This window comes from Solanum verrucosum, unplaced genomic scaffold (genome assembly GCF_900185275.1).
Source record: "Solanum verrucosum unplaced genomic scaffold, falcon-dt-bn FXZP01000265.1, whole genome shotgun sequence".
Lineage (NCBI taxonomy): Eukaryota > Viridiplantae > Streptophyta > Magnoliopsida > Solanales > Solanaceae > Solanum > Solanum verrucosum.
The window spans coordinates 838017-859769 of NW_026019964.1; the positions used below are offsets into that span (position 1 = coordinate 838017).

The following is a 21753-nucleotide window of genomic DNA, read 5'->3' on the forward strand; positions in this document are numbered from 1 at the left end:
TTTATGCTTGGCTCTTTCGATTTGGTCCACCTTATAGAATTAGTCGTAGTGCACATAGGCCAAAGACATCACGGTTGAAAAGACGTCAAGATCGGTTGTATGAAAAGACGAAAAAAAGGAATAACATTATGGAAGTGTTCGGTATGAAGGAAAAATGTTTTTCATGAAAAATAGTTTCGTCCATATGGAACACACATATAAGTTGAGCAACTTTTGCAGTAAGCATAGATTTTTGTTGACATCAGTTTCTACGCAACACCTTTAATCTCAGTACAATTAGACACTTGACTTTGTCACTAAAATTGGATTATATGATTTAGTCAATACCTTTTTGTTATGACAAGGGAAACTCGCAGTCACTAAAACCACACAGGAGAGGTAAAACCGGTGCGACGAGCTCGACCCAGAAGGCAAACCCCTTGCTTTCGTTGGCAAGGAATTTCGAACTTAAGACCTCCAACATGGAAGTCCCAAGCCCAAACTACTGGGCCACCCTGAAGGGTATGGTTTACTCAATACTGAAATTCACAAGGGCTTTTTAATCTTATTTTAATTTGCCCATGAGTATGGTAAAGATTTGTTTGTTGTCTATCTGGTTTGCTATAAATGAAAAAAGAAGAAGATGAAGGGCAATATATCCCTCATCGGTTGACACAAAGGACAACAAGTATAAAGATGGGTATAAAAGAATAGGAAGGAGCATCTAGAAACATACTTACCTGGACGGGGTCAATGGCCGATCAATAAGACCCATGGCCTAGGTTTGTGACCTCCATTGCACTTTGGATGGGTGCTTACCTAAGGTCGGCCCAAGTGGTCTAGCCTACGTCATAATTTGTTGCAGAGGGGGCCTGCGTTCGCGCAGCCCCTACCAATCCTTAAACAAAATCTTCTTATAATTGGTAGAATCTGTAATAATCAATAGTGTGAGGCTGTGAGCAATCACTTGGCTGATTGATAAAACCGAGCTTTCATTCAAATGTCACTCGGACTCTTTAACAACATCTCCCTTCTATCTCTACTTGAATTTTCTTCCTGAGCTGCGGAATTAACGAGTTTGATCAATAGAGTTTCATATTTGCTTGAAACTCGATATAATAGAGTTTGAGCAAAAACTACCGAATCTTGACAAAGCCGTTATTATAAAGGTAGCTCTGCCACTGATTATGTTGAAAGTTTTATATTCCCAAGGACTTTTATATTTGGTGACCTCCATTGCACTTTGGAGGGTGCCCGCCAAAGGTCAGCCCAAGTGGTCAAGCCTAGGGGTGTTCACATGTTGGTTTGGGTCGGTTATTGGTCAAAACCAAAACCAAACCAATTTAATCGGTTTTAAAATTATCAAAACCAAACCAAACCAAATATAATATATATTTATCGGTTTGGTTGTTTTCGATTTTGGTTATTCGGTTATTAACCATACATAAAAATAAAAGAAACAATTCACTAAAAACGTGAAAAAAGTGACAACAATCCATTCAAACGAAAAAATAGTTAGAATGACTGACATTACAGAACTTTCGATCATTGAATTTACTGAATAAAATTTCAAAATTCACTATTTTGGCATAGAAGGAAGAGAAAATGACATTTTCAGTCCCACAAAGAATTTTCATAGACACTCATATACATGAAACCAATAATAAAAATATTCTCACCTTGGACATTTTTTCTTTCATAAGTAAATTATAAATAAATTTTAATGAAACATATATAAAATCTTTAAAATTGTTTATGAATATAATATATTATGTATGTATAATAATAAAATTTATGTATATAAGTTGTTGGTTCGGTTCGGTTCGGTTATTTCTTCGATTTTTTTCGAACAAAACCATAACCAAACCAAATACTATCGGTTCTTAACAATCTAAAACCAAACCAAACCAAACCAAAACCAAAATTAAATCAGTTCATTTAATCGGTTTAATTTGGTTTTTCGGTTTGGATCGGTTTTTATCCAAACCATGAACACCCCTAGTCAAGCCTATGTCATAATTTGTCATAATAGGTGCCTACGTTCGTGTGGTACTCAATTCTTAAGCAAATTTTTCTTGTTTTGTATTTACTTTGTGTTCTTGTAGCCAAACAGTGAGCTGATGAATGCTTGATCTTTAAGTTTTTACAACATATAGAATGATTTCCTCCCTGCCAGAAGCACTCTGGGGCACACCTTCAGTTTCTTCGTTTTTGAGAAGTCCTTTCTTTATATTATCAGGGCCGTCATGAGTGATGTAAAAATCAGTTTCATTTGGATATAAAGATGGTTCCTTCGGGTGGGCACGTCAAGCTCTAAAGATCCAAACTAGACGGAAGCTCTAAGATCTTCTAAAGATGCGTGATGCATGACATCTAGCTAGCTACTCAAACATACACTAGCATACAAAAGAGTACGAGCAACTAGATTATAAGGCCAACTTTAAGTAAACAACAGAAAACTGCTTTGTTTTCTGCTTCTACCTATTAGGTCCTTCACTATACACTTTAAAAAAGACAACCTGCATTCGAGTTCAGCTATTCAAGATGCTCAGTTCGCAACATTTTATCCATCATCTTGTGAAAATATATCTCCTTATAATCACAAAGATACCAAAGCGAAATCATATCTTAAATTAATTGATCGAGAAAGTATAAAACAGGACAGCCTAAGTAGTTTTTATTTGAAAAACCTGTTAGATTTTCAATCATAAAGTTACTGAAAAAGAAGCAGAGAACATTTTTTTATAAAGGAGTGAGTGAAGTGAATACCACATCCATAAACAACGATTAAATACAAACTTTGTCCCAATATAAAACTAAAGCACAGATAAGCAGTACATCTCACGCAGCCACGCTGTGAGCACAAAGCGAACTATTCTTTTGCCTTTTACTAAAGAATACCGTGTGCGAGATGCAATTAGTGGCATACGCCAATTTTTGGAGGGGGTTCTCTTATTTGAGTACCCCAACAATTCTAGTTTCAATTAATTTTTTTACTTGTCTTATAATATAATTTATAGTATTTTATATGAGCAAAATTTGTGCTGCTTACCAAAAAATGCAAACTGCTTCTTCTGACTTGGTTTATGCTTGGCTCTTTCGATTTGGTCCACCTTATAGAATTAGTCGTAGTGCACATAGGCCAAAGACATCACGGTTGAAAAGACGTCAAGATCGGTTGTATGAAAAGACGAAAAAAAGGAATAACATTATGGAAGTGTTCGGTATGAAGGAAAAATGTTTTTCATGAAAAATAGTTTCGTCCATATGGAACACACATATAAGTTGAGCAACTTTTGCAGTAAGCATAGATTTTTGTTGACATCAGTTTCTACGCAACACCTTTAATCTCAGTACAATTAGACACTTGACTTTGTCACTAAAATTGGATTATATGATTTAGTCAATACCTTTTTGTTATGACAAGGGAAACTCGCAGTCACTAAAACCACACAGGAGAGGTAAAACCGGTGCGACGAGCTCGACCCAGAAGGCAAACCCCTTGCTTTCGTTGGCAAGGAATTTCGAACTTAAGACCTCCAACATGGAAGTCCCAAGCCCAAACTACTGGGCCACCCTGAAGGGTATGGTTTACTCAATACTGAAATTCACAAGGGCTTTTTAATCTTATTTTAATTTGCCCATGAGTATGGTAAAGATTTGTTTGTTGTCTATCTGGTTTGCTATAAATGAAAAAAGAAGAAGATGAAGGGCAATATATCCCTCATCGGTTGACACAAAGGACAACAAGTATAAAGATGGGTATAAAAGAATAGGAAGGAGCATCTAGAAACATACTTACCTGGACGGGGTCAATGGCCGATCAATAAGACCCATGGCCTAGGTTTGTGACCTCCATTGCACTTTGGATGGGTGCTTACCTAAGGTCGGCCCAAGTGGTCTAGCCTACGTCATAATTTGTTGCAGAGGGGGCCTGCGTTCGCGCAGCCCCTACCAATCCTTAAACAAAATCTTCTTATAATTGGTAGAATCTGTAATAATCAATAGTGTGAGGCTGTGAGCAATCACTTGGCTGATTGATAAAACCGAGCTTTCATTCAAATGTCACTCGGACTCTTTAACAACATCTCCCTTCTATCTCTACTTGAATTTTCTTCCTGAGCTGCGGAATTAACGAGTTTGATCAATAGAGTTTCATATTTGCTTGAAACTCGATATAATAGAGTTTGAGCAAAAACTACCGAATCTTGACAAAGCCGTTATTATAAAGGTAGCTCTGCCACTGATTATGTTGAAAGTTTTATATTCCCAAGGACTTTTATATTTGGTGACCTCCATTGCACTTTGGAGGGGTGCCCGCCAAAGGTCAGCCCAAGTGGTCAAGCCTAGGGGTGTTCACATGTTGGTTTGGGTCGGTTATTGGTCAAAACCAAAACCAAACCAATTTAATCGGTTTTAAAATTATCAAAACCAAACCAAACCAAATATAATATATATTTATCGGTTTGGTTGTTTTCGATTTTGGTTATTCGGTTATTAACCATACATAAAAATAAAAGAAACAATTCACTAAAAACGTGAAAAAAGTGACAACAATCCATTCAAACGAAAAAATAGTTAGAATGACTGACATTACAGAACTTTCGATCATTGAATTTACTGAATAAAATTTCAAAATTCACTATTTTGGCATAGAAGGAAGAGAAAATGACATTTTCAGTCCCACAAAGAATTTTCATAGACACTCATATACATGAAACCAATAATAAAAATATTCTCACCTTGGACATTTTTTCTTTCATAAGTAAATTATAAATAAATTTTAATGAAACATATATAAAATCTTTAAAATTGTTTATGAATATAATATATTATGTATGTATAATAATAAAATTTATGTATATAAGTTGTTGGTTCGGTTCGGTTCGGTTATTTCTTCGATTTTTTTCGAACAAAACCATAACCAAACCAAATACTATCGGTTCTTAACAATCTAAAACCAAACCAAACCAAACCAAAACCAAAATTAAATCAGTTCATTTAATCGGTTTAATTTGGTTTTTCGGTTTGGATCGGTTTTTATCCAAACCATGAACACCCCTAGTCAAGCCTATGTCATAATTTGTCATAATAGGTGCCTACGTTCGTGTGGTACTCAATTCTTAAGCAAATTTTTCTTGTTTTGTATTTACTTTGTGTTCTTGTAGCCAAACAGTGAGCTGATGAATGCTTGATCTTTAAGTTTTTACAACATATAGAATGATTTCCTCCCTGCCAGAAGCACTCTGGGGCACACCTTCAGTTTCTTCGTTTTTGAGAAGTCCTTTCTTTATATTATCAGGGCCGTCATGAGTGATGTAAAAATCAGTTTCATTTGGATATAAAGATGGTTCCTTCGGGTGGGCACGTCAAGCTCTAAAGATCCAAACTAGACGGAAGCTCTAAGATCTTCTAAAGATGCGTGATGCATGACATCTAGCTAGCTACTCAAACATACACTAGCATACAAAAGAGTACGAGCAACTAGATTATAAGGCCAACTTTAAGTAAACAACAGAAAACTGCTTTGTTTTCTGCTTCTACCTATTAGGTCCTTCACTATACACTTTAAAAAAGACAACCTGCATTCGAGTTCAGCTATTCAAGATGCTCAGTTCGCAACATTTTATCCATCATCTTGTGAAAATATATCTCCTTATAATCACAAAGATACCAAAGCGAAATCATATCTTAAATTAATTGATCGAGAAAGTATAAAACAGGACAGCCTAAGTAGTTTTTATTTGAAAAACCTGTTAGATTTTCAATCATAAAGTTACTGAAAAAGAAGCAGAGAACATTTTTTTATAAAGGAGTGAGTGAAGTGAATACCACATCCATAAACAACGATTAAATACAAACTTTGTCCCAATATAAAACTAAAGCACAGATAAGCAGTACATCTCACGCAGCCACGCTGTGAGCACAAAGCGAACTATTCTTTTGCCTTTTACTAAAGAATACCGTGTGCGAGATGCAATTAGTGGCATACGCCAATTTTTGGAGGGGGTTCTCTTATTTGAGTACCCCAACAATTCTAGTTTCAATTAATTTTTTTACTTGTCTTATAATATAATTTATAGTATTTTATATGAGCAAAATTTGTGCTGCTTACCAAAAAATGCAAACTGCTTCTTCTGACTTGGTTTATGCTTGGCTCTTTCGATTTGGTCCACCTTATAGAATTAGTCGTAGTGCACATAGGCCAAAGACATCACGGTTGAAAAGACGTCAAGATCGGTTGTATGAAAAGACGAAAAAAAGGAATAACATTATGGAAGTGTTCGGTATGAAGGAAAAATGTTTTTCATGAAAAATAGTTTCGTCCATATGGAACACACATATAAGTTGAGCAACTTTTGCAGTAAGCATAGATTTTTGTTGACATCAGTTTCTACGCAACACCTTTAATCTCAGTACAATTAGACACTTGACTTTGTCACTAAAATTGGATTATATGATTTAGTCAATACCTTTTTGTTATGACAAGGGAAACTCGCAGTCACTAAAACCACACAGGAGAGGTAAAACCGGTGCGACGAGCTCGACCCAGAAGGCAAACCCCTTGCTTTCGTTGGCAAGGAATTTCGAACTTAAGACCTCCAACATGGAAGTCCCAAGCCCAAACTACTGGGCCACCCTGAAGGGTATGGTTTACTCAATACTGAAATTCACAAGGGCTTTTTAATCTTATTTTAATTTGCCCATGAGTATGGTAAAGATTTGTTTGTTGTCTATCTGGTTTGCTATAAATGAAAAAAGAAGAAGATGAAGGGCAATATATCCCTCATCGGTTGACACAAAGGACAACAAGTATAAAGATGGGTATAAAAGAATAGGAAGGAGCATCTAGAAACATACTTACCTGGACGGGGTCAATGGCCGATCAATAAGACCCATGGCCTAGGTTTGTGACCTCCATTGCACTTTGGATGGGTGCTTACCTAAGGTCGGCCCAAGTGGTCTAGCCTACGTCATAATTTGTTGCAGAGGGGGCCTGCGTTCGCGCAGCCCCTACCAATCCTTAAACAAAATCTTCTTATAATTGGTAGAATCTGTAATAATCAATAGTGTGAGGCTGTGAGCAATCACTTGGCTGATTGATAAAACCGAGCTTTCATTCAAATGTCACTCGGACTCTTTAACAACATCTCCCTTCTATCTCTACTTGAATTTTCTTCCTGAGCTGCGGAATTAACGAGTTTGATCAATAGAGTTTCATATTTGCTTGAAACTCGATATAATAGAGTTTGAGCAAAAACTACCGAATCTTGACAAAGCCGTTATTATAAAGGTAGCTCTGCCACTGATTATGTTGAAAGTTTTATATTCCCAAGGACTTTTATATTTGGTGACCTCCATTGCACTTTGGAGGGGTGCCCGCCAAAGGTCAGCCCAAGTGGTCAAGCCTAGGGGTGTTCACATGTTGGTTTGGGTCGGTTATTGGTCAAAACCAAAACCAAACCAATTTAATCGGTTTTAAAATTATCAAAACCAAACCAAACCAAATATAATATATATTTATCGGTTTGGTTGTTTTCGATTTTGGTTATTCGGTTATTAACCATACATAAAAATAAAAGAAACAATTCACTAAAAACGTGAAAAAAGTGACAACAATCCATTCAAACGAAAAAATAGTTAGAATGACTGACATTACAGAACTTTCGATCATTGAATTTACTGAATAAAATTTCAAAATTCACTATTTTGGCATAGAAGGAAGAGAAAATGACATTTTCAGTCCCACAAAGAATTTTCATAGACACTCATATACATGAAACCAATAATAAAAATATTCTCACCTTGGACATTTTTTCTTTCATAAGTAAATTATAAATAAATTTTAATGAAACATATATAAAATCTTTAAAATTGTTTATGAATATAATATATTATGTATGTATAATAATAAAATTTATGTATATAAGTTGTTGGTTCGGTTCGGTTCGGTTATTTCTTCGATTTTTTTCGAACAAAACCATAACCAAACCAAATACTATCGGTTCTTAACAATCTAAAACCAAACCAAACCAAACCAAAACCAAAATTAAATCAGTTCATTTAATCGGTTTAATTTGGTTTTTCGGTTTGGATCGGTTTTTATCCAAACCATGAACACCCCTAGTCAAGCCTATGTCATAATTTGTCATAATAGGTGCCTACGTTCGTGTGGTACTCAATTCTTAAGCAAATTTTTCTTGTTTTGTATTTACTTTGTGTTCTTGTAGCCAAACAGTGAGCTGATGAATGCTTGATCTTTAAGTTTTTACAACATATAGAATGATTTCCTCCCTGCCAGAAGCACTCTGGGGCACACCTTCAGTTTCTTCGTTTTTGAGAAGTCCTTTCTTTATATTATCAGGGCCGTCATGAGTGATGTAAAAATCAGTTTCATTTGGATATAAAGATGGTTCCTTCGGGTGGGCACGTCAAGCTCTAAAGATCCAAACTAGACGGAAGCTCTAAGATCTTCTAAAGATGCGTGATGCATGACATCTAGCTAGCTACTCAAACATACACTAGCATACAAAAGAGTACGAGCAACTAGATTATAAGGCCAACTTTAAGTAAACAACAGAAAACTGCTTTGTTTTCTGCTTCTACCTATTAGGTCCTTCACTATACACTTTAAAAAAGACAACCTGCATTCGAGTTCAGCTATTCAAGATGCTCAGTTCGCAACATTTTATCCATCATCTTGTGAAAATATATCTCCTTATAATCACAAAGATACCAAAGCGAAATCATATCTTAAATTAATTGATCGAGAAAGTATAAAACAGGACAGCCTAAGTAGTTTTTATTTGAAAAACCTGTTAGATTTTCAATCATAAAGTTACTGAAAAAGAAGCAGAGAACATTTTTTTATAAAGGAGTGAGTGAAGTGAATACCACATCCATAAACAACGATTAAATACAAACTTTGTCCCAATATAAAACTAAAGCACAGATAAGCAGTACATCTCACGCAGCCACGCTGTGAGCACAAAGCGAACTATTCTTTTGCCTTTTACTAAAGAATACCGTGTGCGAGATGCAATTAGTGGCATACGCCAATTTTTGGAGGGGGTTCTCTTATTTGAGTACCCCAACAATTCTAGTTTCAATTAATTTTTTTACTTGTCTTATAATATAATTTATAGTATTTTATATGAGCAAAATTTGTGCTGCTTACCAAAAAATGCAAACTGCTTCTTCTGACTTGGTTTATGCTTGGCTCTTTCGATTTGGTCCACCTTATAGAATTAGTCGTAGTGCACATAGGCCAAAGACATCACGGTTGAAAAGACGTCAAGATCGGTTGTATGAAAAGACGAAAAAAAGGAATAACATTATGGAAGTGTTCGGTATGAAGGAAAAATGTTTTTCATGAAAAATAGTTTCGTCCATATGGAACACACATATAAGTTGAGCAACTTTTGCAGTAAGCATAGATTTTTGTTGACATCAGTTTCTACGCAACACCTTTAATCTCAGTACAATTAGACACTTGACTTTGTCACTAAAATTGGATTATATGATTTAGTCAATACCTTTTTGTTATGACAAGGGAAACTCGCAGTCACTAAAACCACACAGGAGAGGTAAAACCGGTGCGACGAGCTCGACCCAGAAGGCAAACCCCTTGCTTTCGTTGGCAAGGAATTTCGAACTTAAGACCTCCAACATGGAAGTCCCAAGCCCAAACTACTGGGCCACCCTGAAGGGTATGGTTTACTCAATACTGAAATTCACAAGGGCTTTTTAATCTTATTTTAATTTGCCCATGAGTATGGTAAAGATTTGTTTGTTGTCTATCTGGTTTGCTATAAATGAAAAAAGAAGAAGATGAAGGGCAATATATCCCTCATCGGTTGACACAAAGGACAACAAGTATAAAGATGGGTATAAAAGAATAGGAAGGAGCATCTAGAAACATACTTACCTGGACGGGGTCAATGGCCGATCAATAAGACCCATGGCCTAGGTTTGTGACCTCCATTGCACTTTGGATGGGTGCTTACCTAAGGTCGGCCCAAGTGGTCTAGCCTACGTCATAATTTGTTGCAGTGGGGCCTGCGTTCGCGCAGCCCCTACCCAATTCTTAAGCAAAATTTTGTTGTTTGGGATTTACTTATTCTCTTAGCGGCAGACCTATATATAGATTTGAACACCTTAGAACCAATACCAACATAGTGGCAATTGTATGCACAAAACTTATACAACGCCCACGTTCAATTCTCTTTACTATCCAAAGTTTGAACATGTATAGAGCGAGAAGTTCCCCACCATAACTTACATGATAACATGAAGTGAATGATAAGACTGGAGATGAACAATCTTACCAGCTCAAACGATGAGATAGTAAATTTTATTCTTCTGATAAATATGACAACACACATAGTGTTAAGAGTATATATTGGAAAAGATCATACCAAAGAGAACAATATCATTACCAGTTCAAGTTTCCATGACAATCGTGTGGGGCTTGACCTAAAATCCTTTTCAAATTTGTATAGGAATTCAGCTATCAAAGATACTCAGTCTAAAGAATCCTATGCCACATTTCATCGATTACCTTGTGAGCATATATTTTCTCAAAATCACAAAGGACTGATTGGTGAAAAAGAAGTAGAGAGCAATATTTTAAAGTAGTGAGGTGAGTACCACATCGATAAATGATGAGTAAATACAAACTTTGTCCCAATATAAAATGGAAGCACAAATAAGATGGAGAACTCACACAGCCACACTATGAGTACATAGCGAATTATTCTTTTGCCTTTTACTAAAGAATATTGTGTGCGCATGGAAATTAGTATGCAAATTCAATTTATTTCCACATGTGTCTTATAGTTATGATTTTTAGTATTTTGTATGAGCTAATTAAGTTCAAGTTGCAATATTTACTTAGAAGGGTGGATGTACATCTAAGGTTGGTCTAAGTGGTTGAGTCATAATTTGTCGAATGGTTGGTCCAAAGGGTCGAGTGTCGTTGGTGACCTCCATTACACTTTGGATGAGCCTATATCATAATTTGTTGAAAGGTTGGTTCCAGGGGTTGAGATATATTTGTCGTTGTTGACCCCCATTGCACTTTGGATGGGTGGATGTCCATCTATGGCCTAGTGGTCGAGCCTACATCATAATTTTTGTGTGGGGGGGAGGCGTATCCAAATTTTGTTGTTTTTGGTTACTTAATTTTCTCTCGTTATTTCGTTTTGAGACAATTTTTTAGAGTAGCAAATGATTTAACTTTTTATTTCTACTCTTACTTGTGAATCTTCCACCTTGGTTTCAAGATCCCTTTTTTGTGAAAACGAACTTATGTTTTGTCTATAAGGTTGAACAATATACCAGCACACATTAGAACAAAGTCTTAACGTTATCAGAAATATAGGTTGAACAATATACGAGCACACATTAGAACAAAGTCTTAACGTTATCAGAAAGGGTAATTTTCATTTGCACAATTGTAAAAAAGAGTGAAAATCTAAATGATAGCCTAAAAATGGACATTTGCATAAATCAGGTGTCTAAAACTAACAATATAGACCACACAAACTCTCTTTTAGTGTGCGCGCCATCAAGAGAACATCTTCCAACTTGTTAGAAACGGGTGAGAAGATCAATCTTTGATTTCAATCTACCAAATATCTCCTACTTTAATACTATATGATAGACGTTGAACTTCCCTGGTTGCTTCGTATGTTTATATTTCTTTCTATTTTGAAAATCCTGACTCCACCACTAATCGAAATTCAACTATTAATAGTTTAAGCATACGAGAAAGTCTAAAGGACAATTCTTAAGTCGTTTCTATAGATATTGAAGGACTGACTTGTGAGTACCAGGGGCGGAGCTACAGTGTCTTGAGGGTGTCCAATTCGTCGAAAAATTATACCGTACACCTAAGTAAAATCCTGTTCAAAATGGTTAAATTTAATACTTTGGACACCATTGTCATAATAAGCTGCTGTGGCTCAGCGGTTGGAGGCTCCCTTGTTGAGCTTTGACGCGTAGGTTCGAATCCCTGCAGCAACTTATCTTTTATAGTCATTTTTTAAAGAGCTCATATTTCCTTATTCCTTTAATTATCTAAGATAATAGTTAGTAAATTTCTTATAAATCTATAATTTTAAAATCTAATAAAGCTTATTGAATTTTCAATGAAGTTGATTTTTTATTTCTTTTCATTAAAGTATGAAATAAAATTTTAATATTTGTATAACGCTGTTAAAAGAAAGTCATATTTTTAAAGAGCTCCTATTTTATTATTCCATTAATTGTCTAAGAGTTAGTAAATTTCTTATAAATCTTTAACTTAAAAATCTAATAAAGCTAATTGAATTTCAATGAATTTGATTTTTTATTTCTTTTCATTAAAGTTTGAAATAAAATTCTAATATTTGTACAACACTGTTAAAAGCAAACAAAAGAGGACCTCATTTGTTTCTACTTCAATTTTTCGTGTCTCGATATTTTTGTCGTCACTAGAGATTAGTGTAAGTTTGAAACTTAAAAATGATTAAGTTACATATCATGCGATTTGATTTTTAAAATTTTAGAACATTTATTCATAAAAAAATATTAATAGTACCTAGTTTGATTTTGAATTTTTTAGTGCATCCATTTATCAATTTTTTTTTTTGCTTATATAATTCTTGGACACCCTTCATGAAATTTCTAGGTACGCCACTGGTGAGTACCACATTGATAAAAAACTAGTATATACAAACTTTGTCCCAATATAAAAATGCAGCACAGTTTAGTTTGATAACTCACGCTGTCACACAGTGAGCACAAAGCGAACTATTCTTTCGCCTTTTACTAAAGAATACTATGTGCGTGCTGCAATTAGTGGCATACGCCAATTTTTGGAGGGGTTCTCTTATTCCCCAACAATTCTAGTTTCAATTTGTTTTATACTTGTCCTAAAATTCAAATATTACTATGAGTAGTAAATAAATTCTTTTTTATTTGAAAATTGAAAGACAATACATGAATATGCCTTTTAACTTGGTTTTAGTTGATATTTATGTTTCTTTAGTATGCATTTAAACTTGCATAAAGTTGAGTAAGTAGACAGATGACATAATACATGTAGGATGCCAGCTAAGACACAAAATGAGCTTTCATTCAAATGCCACTCTAACCCTTCAACAACATCTTCCTTCTATCTACTTGAATAATTGATTTTTCTTCCCGAGCTGCGGAATTATCGAGTTTGATCAATAGAGTTTCATATTTGCTTGTAACTTGATATAATAGAAGTTTGAGCCAAAACTACTGAATCTTGACAAAGCCATTATTGTAACGATTTGATCAATAGAGTTTCATATTTGCTTGTAACTCGATATAATAGAGTTTGAGCCAAAACTATTGACTCTTGACAAAGCCATTATTATAAAGGTAGCTCCGCCACTGATACTGTTGGAAATTTTATATTCCCAAGGACTTTTACATTTGGTGACCTCCATTGCACAATGGAGGGGTGCCCGCCAAAGGTCAGCCCAAGTGGTCGAGCCTATGTCATAATTTGTCGCAGTAGGGGCCTAGTTCATGTGGCTCCTACTCAATTCTTCAAGCAAAATTTTCTTGTTTTGTATTTACTTTGTGTTCTTATCAAAACAGTGCCCACTGCCAAAAGCACTCTGGGGCACACCTTCAGTTTCTTCATTTTCGAGAGGTCCTTTCTTTTAATTATTAGGGCCGTCATGAGTGATGTCGAAATCAGTTCCTTCGGGTGGGCACGTCAAGCTCTGAAGATCCAAACTAGACGGAAGCTCTAAGATCTTCTAAACATGTGTGATGCATGACGTCTAGCTACTCAAACATGTACAAGCATATAAAAGAGTTCGAGCAACATAGATTATAAGGCCAACTTAAAGTAAACAACAGAAAACTGCTTTGTTTTCTGCTTCTGCCTATTAGGTCCTTTACTATAAACTTTTTAAAAAACACAACTTGCTTTCGAGTTCAGCTACTCAAGATGCTAAGTTCGCGACATTTTATCCATATCATTTTGTGAAAATATATCTCCTTATAATCACAAAGATACCAAAGCGAAATCATATCTTAAATTAGTTGATCGTGAAAGTATAAAATAGGACAGCTTAAGTAGTTTCTATTTGAAAAACATGTTAGATTTTCAATCATAAAGTTACTGAAAGAGAAGCAGAGAGCAACATTATAAAGGAGTGAGTGAGGTGAGTACCACATCTATAAACAACGACTTAAACAAACTTTGTCCCAGTATAAATATGCAGCACACATAGGCAATAAAACTCACGCAGCCACGCAGTGAGCACAAAGTGAACTATTCTTTCGCCTTTTACTAAAGAATACAGTGTGCGCGCTGCAATCAATGGCATACTCCAAAAATGGAGGGATTCTCTTCTTTAGACGACCCCAACAATACTAGTTTTAACCTTTTCTATGTGTCTTATTCATAGTAACATATGTTTATATTCTGATATTATAATATAGTGACACTCTTGGTGAAGGGTAGATAAAAATTGACTCAGAGTTCTTTAACCATTCGATATTATTGAACATCTTCTGGTCAAGGGTTGAGGAATATTGTCAAGAGGGAAATGATATAGAGGAGGAAATTCTAGTTGTGAAACAAAAAAAATGCAAACAGGATTCTCAATTATTATTTGAACACAGAGAGAATTTAGACCAAAGCTATTGCACTTGGCTGAACCAGAAAGCTACACATTGACTTTGCCCGGGCATAGAATTAGTTGAAGTGCACACAAATGTGTCAAGACACCACAGTAATAACAAGGAAAAAAAAACGAAAAAGGGTGAATATCAGATTTCCCAGTGCACATCATAGTATCGTTTTATGCAAGTGCGTTCGGTTTCCTTTGAACATTTTTCTCTTTACTTTTTTCGACTTATCTGGTTTTGTTCAACAACAATCAACTAGCTGTTTTAACAAGAGATCTGATTTGTAGATAAGATCTACAATAAGCCTATCCTTCGGATAAGTTGGATCCGTCATCACAGTATGAAACAAAGAAAATTAAACAAATAAAATGCGTCTCAACAGAATGATTTCCATCGAAAAGTTTAAGTAACTTGGCAATAATAGCAGTAATAATGTTTTCTTGAATTTGAAATATCTACAGAGGAGTTTTTCTCTCCCACCATCAAATATCAAGGTAATGGCTCTTGCGAATCTCCCAACCGCGATAAATGCAGATAAGCATCAGTACCTGTAAAGACATCAACAATTGAAGCCAACTAAAGTATATCTTGTTATTCAATGTAGTGCTTAAGCGTACCATTGCCATAAAAAAACTATTTAAATCCTACTCCATGTAGTCATAATCTTCTGTCATTCATATATATTTTACTTCTTCTATCTACAAGATAAAAGTTTTTAGGGTGGACTCATTATCCACATAATTTCAGATCGTGCATCATTACCCCTCCAAAATCGGATGCTGGAGATGCACACACAACAGCTTCTTACAACCTTCACAAACACTTGTCCTAAATATTTAGTCCAATTTTAACAACTCTAATGCAAGGGCTTAAAGAATGTGTTCATCACATCAACACAGTGAGATCTTAATTCACAACCAGCAGAAGATATTTCCAGGATTTAAATAAAGTCATAATCACTATTTCACGGGTTCCTGCCACACCTGAACTCTGTCAAAGTCTTTAAAATGCTTCTGACCTTTTGTGTTGCTCACTCGCCTTGATATAAAGGACACATCACATCCACCTCTGATAAATTAACGCCTATAATCATTTGTTTTTATAAAAATTATATTTGATATAAAAATATCCAAATCCATCCCTTTTTTTCAAAAGTAAAAAGAAGAAAACAAAATTCCCAAACCTTCATCCCCTCTTGGCTGGTTCCCATCTTTCCCTCTTTTACCCACCACCATCACACAAAAACATTAAAAGAAAAGTTTTTTGTCTTTTTGCTACAGTAACTGTTCTAAATGGGAGATAAAATCAAAAGAATAATGCACATATTTATGGAGTTTGGTTGTATTAGCTAGGTGGATTTCTCTTTTCCTATCTTCTTTTGTGGCTTTCCTTTGGTTATGCCGTTTCGACCCTCTGCAAAGTTTCTTCATTATCTCTTGTTAGTCTTCATTTTATGCGATTTCTGTAGCTAGGTATGGATTTTCTTCTCCTGTTTTAGTTAAGAAATGACTTTCTTATCAAATTTGATAAGATATTGTTTACTTTATGCTTTAGATTTGAATATTGAAGTTGTCAAATTTGATTCTTTAGATTTGCCCTCACCATTTTGGATGTTCTTTGTTGTGGACGCCTATTAGGGAAGGGTCGGAAGTAAAAGTTTTGATTTTCCATTTTTTTATGTCCTTTTTTTGGTTCTCATTTTATTCATTTCTTATTTCTAAGTTTGGTATTGATGCTCGCTACATGTGTGTTATACACATTTTATCCAACACAGCCGTCAAGTTGCCACATATGCTTAATCAATGCTCAGAAGGGTTTAAATTAGTGTGTTTCAACAACCATAGGTGTTTGGATGAAACTCTGTGGAGCAGAGTGGCAGGATGTCAAATTGGTACAAATAGAGGTGTGTATTAGATTATTCAGCCTTTGAATTATAGTACCAGATTTTTTATATCTATGTGAGGTAATACACATCTGAAATTTGTATAGGCGCGCACCTAGCCAAGCGACCAATTCTTTTGTTAGTAACATGATATTTCTAGGGCCTGGATTAGCAAATATGATAACACAACTAACCAGAAAAACATCTACCAAAAAATATATTCCAGTCTAGTAATCTAGAGGATAAAATTCATGCAAACAAGGGCGAGAGGTACTGTAACATACCATAGCCTTCCATGGAGATAATTTGCAAATCCCCTCCAAAGTAGCGAGCATATAAACGACTTATTGGAAGTCCATATCCATAACCAGCTAACGTAGACACAGTAGCCAAATCAATTGTATCAAGGTCTGAATGCTCATCCAATGGATTCCGGGCAGTACTGTAGAGATAAGTAAATATTTTGGGCAGACCACTTCTTGGTATACCACCCCCTTCATCTGAAATCTACAGAGCACATAAACCAAACTTGATAAGGATGGGTAGGAAATATAATAATACAATCCTTAGATAGGACACTTTGAGAAGGGATCATGCCTTGATAGTAACATCCTCTAGACCATCAGCAACTATTATTCTAACAGGAGGGGCAACTTTGTCCGAGTCCACAAATCGCTCTTCCACAGCACGCAAGGAGTTCTTAACCAACTCAAAAACCATCAAATGCAGATGTGTTGGCACATAGCTGGTCATGAATTCCCCAAAAAATAGAAGGATAAATGTATGGTATAAAGCAAGGGAAACAAGACTTTCCACAACAACTAAAGTTATGTTTAGAACATTTACATCAATAAATTTTGGGAGTAACGTAATAAGAGAAAGACAGAGGCAGCAAAGAATACCATGGAACAAAAATGGTGGACAAGATATATCTAGTTTACTGGATAATGACAATGAATTAGGAGTAAATGACGTACGGGAATGTAAAGTTTGGGTCCCCATAAATGTTGACCTTAGGTGCACTGCCATATTCACGCAAGCAAATAGAACGGGCATCCTCGGTAGCATTGCGTGCAACCTCCAAGGGGGACATTTTTGTATGTATATAGCCCACACAATCAGGAGGTGGATTAGGATCGTGTAGGGCTACATGCTGCCCTGTGTTTATCAGGAATGCAAGAAGTAAGAAATGCCACAATATGTATAGATAAAATAAAATAGTACTAGTAAAGAAAAGAGAAGATAAGAGTGAAACCGATAAGCATGCGGATGCCAATTCTAGACATGTAAAATCGATCAAGAAACTGGTGTATCTCATCCAAATCCTTATAATCAATCTTAGGGTGTAGATCCTTTTTTAGTTGTTGAACTCCCAAAGCCATCATAGGTACAACATTGTTGTGTCGTACTTTAACCAAATTAATCATTTTTGTGAATTCCAACTCGTCATTCTCATCTTTTATATCTGGAAACGATCTAAGGTCACGGAAAGAATCCAAATACCAATCCCGGACCTAATTAAGAAAGAAAGGTTTTAGAACAAATGAAATAAAAGAGCATGAGTAGTAGATGAGTGAGTGAGTACCTTTAGAACAGCAGGCTTGTGAGATAAACCATAAGGAAGAGTTTGTAGGTCAATAACCCTGCGAGCAATACGCATAGGGAGTTCCTTGTGAAGGAATTGAGATGAAATAAGCAAATTGCGGGGAGTGGGTTTGGAACCGAACTCCATCATGTACTTGAGACTCACACCAGTCTGCTTCATGGAACCCCATCGATGTACTTCCTCAATCAATTCCTTAGAAAACGACTCGTATAGTTTCTTTGCGGCCATATATGACTTGAGATCTTAACAATAATCTATTGAAAATGGAAGAAGCGGTATCTACGAGGCAAGTTTCACCCTTTTTATCCATTCATCCATCTTCTGACACACTCACTCACCACCACCACTTACTTACCACTTGTGCCCACAACAGCAACAGAGAGAAAGAGGTACCGATCCATCATCAAAATTCAAAATTCAGATAAGGAGAAAACAAAAACTCTCTTACTCTCTTGCTCGGGCGGCTGTTGCCTAATATTTAGCCTAAAAAGGGATGGGTATGGCTGACTCACACTCGCTACTCAGACCATTCCCTTAGTTCCTATTCCCCTTCTCTCCTTCCATTTTCACATAAATTACCCAAAATTACAACACACGTGGATGACATATACTCCACAAACAATTCAAAATATACTCCCTCGTTTTAAACGAAACGACCTATTTTGCCATGTTTAAAAAAATAAAAAAGAATTTTCAATCTTATAGTTCTAAATTAAAGTTATGATAAATACTTTCCCCGTTCAATAATAGTTGTCCATTTATCGCGGGTGGACCATTTTGGTTGTACCAACAACACAATGAGACTCGTATGTTTTTCATGGGTGCACTATTAATTATATCATAATTTCTATCACTTTCTCAAAATAGATATACAAATATACACATGATTTGTTTCAAAGTTAACAGGTGGACGTGCATCCCTACCTAGAGGGGTGGGTCTACCTCTGACCCTTGCTATTAAATATTAATGTCGGTTATAGGTAAATCAACCACAATAATGAGCTAAGGTTACTTCTAGAAGTATCTCACGAATGTTTAATGATGTTAAGCTTGCATTGACCATGTTTTATGAATTGTGTCTTCCAACCCCCTTCATCTTCTGTATTAGCTTGGTCATTGCATGTTATGTCATGAAAAGTCCCTTTTGCATGATTTTCATACTTTTATGCATTACTATCATACTTGGAACATTTTTGTACTAACGCATAATCTTGCCTACATTCTTCCAAATGTAGGGTCCGACGCTCTAGTTTTGCATCTCCGTGGCAAGGGATCACTTAGTAGATGTTGAAGATTGGTGAGTTGTAACACCCTGCTACTAGAAAAACTTAGAATTAGAAATAAACCGTTTTTTGAAATAATCAAATTTAAAAAATTTGATAAAGTTAAGCTAAGTATGAGTTTTGGGTCAACTTCAAATGACCATAACTCCTAGCTCAGGATGAGTTAGGTGTGCTAAAAGATATTGTAGGAAAGATCTTTGAATTATCTTTCTAACGCCACCGAGTTTGATCAATTTCGAGTTCGTATGAGGGAGATATGCCCATTTGAAGTTGGGTTGTATAGATAAGGAAAATAAAAATCAGATTTTAGAAGGGTATTATGGTCTTTTCACTACCCAAATAAATTATTTCATTTTGGTAATTACTTAGGGGTCTAAACTGAATTGGGTCAGCTTACGCACTCAAAGATTTCACGCTAGGGTTTTTAGAGAAAGAACGCAAGAGGAGAAAAGAGAAGAAAGAGTGAAAGGTCGTCGTTCTTGAGTTTTTGCTTGTGGATTTCACCATGGGTTGATCCCTAAGAGGTATGTGAGATCACATAGCGTTGGGTTCGTTCACCCACGTGCAAATCATGATTTTATTTAGCGAAAATTATGTTTTGAAACTATAGAAATTGAGTTCTTGATGGATTTGTTTGAAGTTTCTATTGGGTTCTTGATTGTTGAAGTTGTTGAGAAGTTCTTGATTTAAATTCATGAAATTAGATGTCTAAGTGTTTAGGGAAAGAACCATTCGAATCTAGAGGGTTTAGAGAAAGAACCATTCGAATCTAGAGGGTTTAGAGTTGAAAAACGACCAACAAAATTCATCAAAAATCTGGGAAAAAGGCATGGGATGCCGCGCCACTCAGAGCGCCCCAACCCAGACTCTGAAGTTCGGGCTCTGGCACCCAACGCCACTTCAGATAACTATAGTTCTTTAGTCTTGCATTTCAGTTGTTTTTCTATAAGACTTGAGTTGCCACTTTGGCTTAGTTGAATGTTATATTAAAACATTCTCAGTTTATCTATTCAAACAATTTATTTAGATTGTATTTAAGTACATTTTCTGTTGAGTAAGTCTTCCGCTGAAAGTCTAGCCAGACCAAGGGTTCACTTGGGGCCAGCAATGATTCTCGAGTGCTAGTCTCGCCTAGGGTGTAGGCTCGGGGCGTGGCATGAGTTCTCATGTTCCGAGGACCGATCCTTTATTTCACATGTTCTTTACTTTTCAGTACTGTATGTGATGTACGGGTTATGTCTTGATCACTCTTGATATACTAGATTACTTTGAGACCATGTTAGACTTCCGCTATGTTTTTATAAAACTCTTATATCTTGAAATTTTCTTTTAAACTCTCTTTATTTTTTATTATCTTGTATGATGTATGCTAAGTGACTTGTGTAGGGCTTCTTGGGGTCCCATATACCATGTTACGCATAGGGTATCATTTGGGCCGTGACACTGGAGTATCAAGTTTAGTAGGACAACATATTGGTTTATTTTTATTGGATCTCAGATGAATCCCAAGGATCTGTTTGGAGACTTTAATAAGATAGAAAAAAGTGGTGTTGTTGACTGCAGTCAGCACTCGGTTAAGGCAGGCCAACAGTCAAAAGGTGGTCAATAGTGTAACATCCGGCAATTTGAAATAACTGTGAAAAAAACTTGAAATCGAAAATAGTCATTTTTGGAATAAAATTCAAAATCTGGAAATTTGGTTAAGTGTGGGAAATCAGTGAGTTTTGGCCAACTTTGAGCAGTCATAACTCCTAGCTCAGGATGAGTTTAGGAGTAGTTCCAGTTATGATTTCGAAGCTTGTGGAATGATCTTTCCAACGCCACCGAGTTTGCTCGATTCCGAATTTGTATGAGCGAGTTATGCCCTTTGAAAGTTGGTCAGTTGGCAGGGAATCCGTCCGGAAATTTTAAGGGCATTTTGGTCTTTTCCCTAGCTATTTCTTTTGGGGTTATATTGTTGTGTTAGGCTGATTTTTGGATCATTTTATCCCATTTTAAAAGAGTGAGAGTGAGGGTTTTGAGTGAAGAAGAGAAGAAGAGGAGAAAGAGGAGATCAAGCAAGTTTCCGTCGTGGATATCGTCGGGGGTGATCCCCACTAGGTATGTGAGTTCTTAGTGTTGGGTTGATCCTTTACCCCACACACCAAACTCATTTTTATTATTGAGAAAAGATTGGATATGTTGTTGAAGTTGTTGGGTTGTGTTGTTGATTGTGTTGTTGAAGTCCCTTGTTGATTTGGGCATGTTTCCGGTTGTGTTTGGGTTGAAATCTATTGTATGTTGAGGGATTTATGATTCTAAATGGTTGGGGTTGGAAACCTTGGAGTTTAGGAGGTTTAGAG

At 35.9% G+C, this 21753-nt stretch overlaps 1 protein-coding gene, 10 non-coding genes and 1 pseudogene across 11 annotated transcripts; 11 read left to right on the forward strand and 1 right to left on the reverse strand.

The window, feature by feature from the left end:
• Positions 1-711: 711 nt before the first annotated feature.
• Positions 712-872, forward strand: LOC125814940 (U1 spliceosomal RNA). The gene has a single exon (XR_007442148.1). It is a non-coding gene; the product is annotated as a U1 spliceosomal RNA (small nuclear RNA).
• Positions 873-2826: 1954 nt separating this feature from the next.
• LOC125814933 (U5 spliceosomal RNA) lies at positions 2827-2944 on the forward strand. The gene has a single exon (XR_007442141.1). It is a non-coding gene; the product is annotated as a U5 spliceosomal RNA (small nuclear RNA).
• An 829-nt stretch (positions 2945-3773) lies between these two features.
• On the forward strand, positions 3774-3934 carry LOC125814941 (U1 spliceosomal RNA). Its single transcript, XR_007442149.1, has one exon. It is a non-coding gene; the product is annotated as a U1 spliceosomal RNA (small nuclear RNA).
• A 1955-nt stretch (positions 3935-5889) lies between these two features.
• Positions 5890-6007, forward strand: LOC125814934 (U5 spliceosomal RNA). Its single transcript, XR_007442142.1, has one exon. It is a non-coding gene; the product is annotated as a U5 spliceosomal RNA (small nuclear RNA).
• Positions 6008-6836: 829 nt separating this feature from the next.
• LOC125814942 (U1 spliceosomal RNA) lies at positions 6837-6997 on the forward strand. Its single transcript, XR_007442150.1, has one exon. It is a non-coding gene; the product is annotated as a U1 spliceosomal RNA (small nuclear RNA).
• Positions 6998-8952: 1955 nt separating this feature from the next.
• On the forward strand, positions 8953-9070 carry LOC125814935 (U5 spliceosomal RNA). The gene has a single exon (XR_007442143.1). It is a non-coding gene; the product is annotated as a U5 spliceosomal RNA (small nuclear RNA).
• An 829-nt stretch (positions 9071-9899) lies between these two features.
• On the forward strand, positions 9900-10059 carry LOC125814925 (U1 spliceosomal RNA). Its single transcript, XR_007442136.1, has one exon. It is a non-coding gene; the product is annotated as a U1 spliceosomal RNA (small nuclear RNA).
• Positions 10060-10707: 648 nt separating this feature from the next.
• Positions 10708-10823, forward strand: LOC125814939 (U5 spliceosomal RNA). Its single transcript, XR_007442147.1, has one exon. It is a non-coding gene; the product is annotated as a U5 spliceosomal RNA (small nuclear RNA).
• Positions 10824-12749: 1926 nt separating this feature from the next.
• Positions 12750-12862, forward strand: LOC125814936 (U5 spliceosomal RNA). Its single transcript, XR_007442144.1, has one exon. It is a non-coding gene; the product is annotated as a U5 spliceosomal RNA (small nuclear RNA).
• A 544-nt stretch (positions 12863-13406) lies between these two features.
• Positions 13407-13536, forward strand: LOC125814929 (U1 spliceosomal RNA; annotated as a pseudogene).
• A 720-nt stretch (positions 13537-14256) lies between these two features.
• On the forward strand, positions 14257-14372 carry LOC125814938 (U5 spliceosomal RNA). The gene has a single exon (XR_007442146.1). It is a non-coding gene; the product is annotated as a U5 spliceosomal RNA (small nuclear RNA).
• Positions 14373-15082: 710 nt separating this feature from the next.
• On the reverse strand, positions 15083-18469 carry LOC125814903 (pyruvate dehydrogenase (acetyl-transferring) kinase, mitochondrial). Its single transcript, XM_049494351.1, has 6 exons — positions 18108-18469; positions 17778-18036; positions 17500-17680; positions 17120-17267; positions 16807-17029; positions 15083-15188 (listed from the first exon to the last, which is right to left on the reverse strand). Exons 1-6 carry the CDS (start codon positions 18354-18356, stop codon positions 15130-15132), a joined length of 1119 nt encoding a protein of 372 aa, XP_049350308.1. The 5' UTR covers positions 18357-18469; the 3' UTR covers positions 15083-15129.
• Between the last annotated feature and the right edge of the window lie 3284 nt (positions 18470-21753).